Consider the following 4,537-nt stretch of genomic DNA (forward strand, 5'->3'; position numbering starts at 1 on the left):
TTACGAGTCCTCGAAGAGTAGACGAGAGAAAGGTGTAAACTTTTTCTCTCAGAACTGCGCGAAAACTTGTATTTCGGATCAAAAGAACGGGATACATTGTTTTAGATCGAAACTAGCAAGATTCATGAGCATCGATTTTACGATTCGTCGAGGAGTAGACGAGAGATATTGTAAACTTTTTCTCTCCGAACTGCGCGAAAACTTTTATTCCGGCTCAAAACAACAGGATATATCCTTTTAGATCGAAACTAGCAAAATTCATGAGCATCGATTTTACGAGTCGTCGAAGAGTAGACGAGAGAAAGGTTTAAACTTTTTCTCTCAGAACTGCGCGAAAACTTGTATTCTGGCTCAAAACAACGGGATACATCGTTTTAGATCGAATCTAGCAAGATTCACGAGCATCGATTACACAAGTCTTCGAAGAGTAGACGAGAGAAAGGTGTACACTTTTTCTCTCAGAACTGCGCGAAAACTTGTATTCCGGCTCAAAACAACGGGATACATCGTTTTAGATCGAAACTAGCAAGATTCACGAGCATCGATTTTACGAGTCCTCGAAGAGTAGACGAGAGAAAGGTGTAAACTTTTTCTCTCAGAACTGCGCGAAAACTTGTATTTCGGATCAAAACAACGGGATACATTGTTTTAGATCGAAACTAGCAAGATTCACGAGCATCAACTTTACGATTCGTCGAGGAGTAGACGAGAGAAAGGTGTAAACTTTTTCTCTCCGAACTGCGCGAAAACTTTTATTCCGGCTCAAAACAACGGGATACATCGTTTTAGATCGAAAATAGCAAAATACATGAGCATCGATTTTACGAGTCGTCGAAGAGCAGACGAGAGAAAGGTGTAAGCTTTTTCTCTCAGAACTGCGCGGAAACTTGTATTCCGGCTCAAAACAACGGGATACATCGTTTTAGATCGAAACTAGCAGGATTCACGAGCATCGATTTTACAAGTCTTCGAAGAGTAGACGGGAGAAAGGTGTAAACTTTTTCTCTCAGAGCTGCGCGAAAACTTGTATTCCGGCTCAAAACAACGGGATACATCGTTTTAGATCGAAACTAGCAAGATTCACGAGCATCGATTTTACGAGTCCTCGAAGAGTAGACGAGAGAAAGGTGTAAACTTTTTCTCTCAGAACTGCGCGAAAACTTGTATTCCGGCTCAAAACAACGGGATACATCGTTTTGGATCGAAACTAGCAGGATTCACGAGCATCGATTTTAGAAGTCCTCGAAGAGTAGACGAGAGAAAGGTGTAAACGTTTTCTCTCATAACTGCGCGAAAACTTGTATTCTGGCTCAAAACAACGGGATACATCGTTTTAGGTCGAAACTAGCAAGATTCACGAGCATCGATTTTACAAGTCGTCGAATATAGACGAGAGAAAGGTGTAAACTTTTTCTCTCAGAACTGCGCGAAAACTTGTATTCCGGCTCAAAACAACGGGATACATCGTTTTAGATCGAAACTAGCAAGATTCACGAGCATCGATTTTACGAGTGCTCGAAGAGTAGACGAGAGAAATGTGTAAACTTTTTCTCTCAGAACTGCGCGAAAACTTGTATTTCGGATCAAAAGAACGGGATACATTGTTTTAGATCGAAACTAGCAAGATTCATGAGCATCGATTTTACGATTCGTCGAGGAGTAGACGAGAGAAAGGTGTAAACTTTTTCTCTCCGAACTGCGCGAAAAGTGGACACGGCAACCCCGTGGTGACAATGTCAACTGATGTGCCACTATTTGTGCAGGTACTTACCGGATTCTTTTCCATCGCCTTGGGCCGTGCAGTAAGCGCAGACAGCGGCTTCAATCGTCACCCAGCTTCTGCCGATGCCTTTCGACTGCCGTGCGCGGGGGGCGTACATTTTTCACACTGCGAGCTGCTGTCGTGGCACGTGGATACTACCTTCTGCGCACCCTCTTCGAGCACAGCGACGTCATCCACACTTCCAGCCCGGATTTTGCCTATAAAAGGAACGCCTGCGCCTTCCATCAGCAGTGGACACGGCAACCCCGTGGTGACAATGTCAACTGATGTGCCACTATTTGTGCAGGTACTTACCGGATTCTTTTCCATCGCCTTGGGCCGTGCAGTAAGCGCAGACAGCGGCTTCAATTGTCACCCAGCTTCTGCCGATGCCTTTCGACTGCCGTGCGCGGGGGGCGTACATTTTTTCACACTGCGAGCTGCTGTCGTGGCACGTGGATACTACCTTCTGCGCACCCTCTTCGAGCACAGCGACGTCATCCACACTTCCAGCCCGGATTTTGCCTATAAAAGGAACGCCTGCGCCTTCCATCAGCAGTGGACACGGCAACCCCGTGGTGACAATGTCAACTGATGTGCCACTATTTGTGCAGGTTGGTGGACGAAAATATTGCTGCCGTAGCAACTGCCTTTTTTTGATCGTGTTGCCGTGTCCACGCACATTGCTGGTTTGCTTTAGTGATTGTATCTCAATTGTAGGCCTGTTGCTGAAGTTATCCGGTGATGTTGAGGAAAATCCTGGCCCGGATACAATGGAAATGATTCAACAAGTAATTGCTTCTCAAACTGAAATCCTCAGCAAATTAAGTGAAATACAGGAAAACCAAACATCGTCTGAAGCAAGAATTCTGGACATGCAATCCAGGCTGTCTGCTATAGAACAAAAGCTACAAACCTTTGACGAGTCTCGGGATAGGCTTTCGAAACTAGAAACTTTTGCTGAAAGATGTGAAATAGAAATGACTACAGTTTCGAGAAAACTTGATGAGTTGGAAAACCGCTCGCGGCGCAATAACTTGATTGTACGCGGAGTCAAGGAGGAGGAATCAGAGAGTGAAGAGGACCTACTACAGAAAGTAAACAATGACATCATTGATAAAATTCTGAAACAAAGGGTGGACACTATTGAAAGGATTCACCGACTTGGAAAGAGGGAACCAGGTAGAGACCGTCCGATTATTATTAAACTTACTGACTTTAGGGATAAGATGAAAATAATGAGTAACTGTTTCAACCTAAAAGGCACTCAATTTAGTGTAAATGAAGATTTTTCTAAAAGGGTTGTGGAAATACGAAAAAATCTTTGGAACTCCTGTGCCGATGAACGAAAGAACGGCGTGAAAGCTAAGTTAATTTTTGATAAGTTAAAAGTCAAGAATACCTTATACGCATGGAACGAGGAGACCAAGCAGCGGTTCAAATGCCAGGTTGCCACTAGCACTAGCAATGAGTGACTAAACAATCATAAGACGGTCTGCTTTAAAATTATAAATGTGAACGCTAGGAGCATGCTTAACAAGGTTGACGCCATAGAAAGTATATGCCTTGAACATGAACCCGATATTATGGTAATCACAGAGACATGGCTACATAAAGATATTAGAGACTGTGAAGTTGCTCCCCCAAACTACTCCATAGTACGAAAAGACCGTGAAAGGAGGGGTGGCGGTGTTGCAATACTGGTTAAGAGTAATATAGTATTCTCAGTTCTAGAAGGGTTTGATGATTTAGAAACTGCATGGATTAAAACCAGACTGAATGGTCGTACTGCCTTAGTGGGTGCTTTCTACAGAGCTCCCAATTCAACCATAGACGTGCTTGATAACCTAAAAAGGTTACTGGACCTAAATGTACACTTTGGTGACAATATTATGCTGACAGGTGATTTTAATTTGCCAGGTATTGATTGGATGTCGCTTTCTCCCGGCAGAGTTGATACAGCTAGCAGTGAACATCTGATCGAACTCTCCTATTGCTATGGTTTGACTCAGATTGTTGAAAAGAGTACGAGAGTATGTACGACAACATCCTCGATACTAGACCTTGTCTTTTTGTCATCTGGTCTACTAGAGTTTTTGCTGAGTTGTGATGTTGAAGAAGGATTGTCTGACCATAAAATGGTGATTATGTCGCTCAATATGACTCACGAAATATGTCACAAATCTTACAGAAAGACTGTTTTGAATTTTGCGGCTGCCGATGATGTCGGATTACTGGACTACCTTGAAATCTCGTTTGATGAATTCATGTGTTTATATCAAGACGGACTTGGCACAGATAAGTTGTGGGATTTTTTTGCAAACATGACAGCGAAAGCAATTGAGATGTTCATTCCTAAAACCACGAAAATAACAAAAAGGAAGCATCCTTGGATTAATAGAGACATTATTCACAAAAAACGACAGCTCAAAAGGAAACGAAAAAGATGCTCACAATACCCAAACCCTGAATTAAAAACCTCCATATGTCGTATGAGCCAAGAGTTAAAGCGACTCATCAAAGAAAGTAAAAATACCTTTTACAGTCAGACTCTCACCAGATTTCTTACTGAAGCGCCCAGTAAGTTCTGGCGATATATAAATGGCGGCGGTAAAACTCACCATTCTAATGAAGAAGAGAGCCCCCAGAGGGCTGAAAGTTTTAATTCATTTTTTGCATCTGTTTTCACTGAAGATGACGGCGAATCACCGTTTTTTGAGCCTCCAGGTTTCCCTCCTATACCCGATTTAGAAATAAGTGAAGAAGGAGTTCTGA

At 42.9% G+C, this 4,537-nt stretch overlaps 1 protein-coding gene across 1 annotated transcript; it reads left to right on the plus strand.

The window, feature by feature from the left end:
* Positions 1-2,151: 2,151 nt before the first annotated feature.
* On the plus strand, positions 2,152-3,467 carry LOC144102784 (uncharacterized). Its single transcript, XM_077635947.1, has one exon. The coding sequence runs from the start codon at positions 2,152-2,154 to the stop codon at positions 3,235-3,237; it is 1,086 nt and encodes a 361-aa protein (XP_077492073.1). The 3' UTR covers positions 3,238-3,467.
* The last annotated feature ends 1,070 nt before the right edge of the window (positions 3,468-4,537 follow it).

The sequence above is a fragment of the Amblyomma americanum genome, chromosome 8 (genome assembly GCF_052857255.1).
Source record: "Amblyomma americanum isolate KBUSLIRL-KWMA chromosome 8, ASM5285725v1, whole genome shotgun sequence".
NCBI lineage: Eukaryota > Metazoa > Arthropoda > Arachnida > Ixodida > Ixodidae > Amblyomma > Amblyomma americanum.

Bases quoted from the DNA above. Each gene is read 5' to 3' on its own strand.
- LOC144102784 (XM_077635947.1), top strand. From the start codon at position 2,152: ATGCCTTTCGACTGCCGTGCGCGGGGGGCGTACATTTTTTCACACTGC.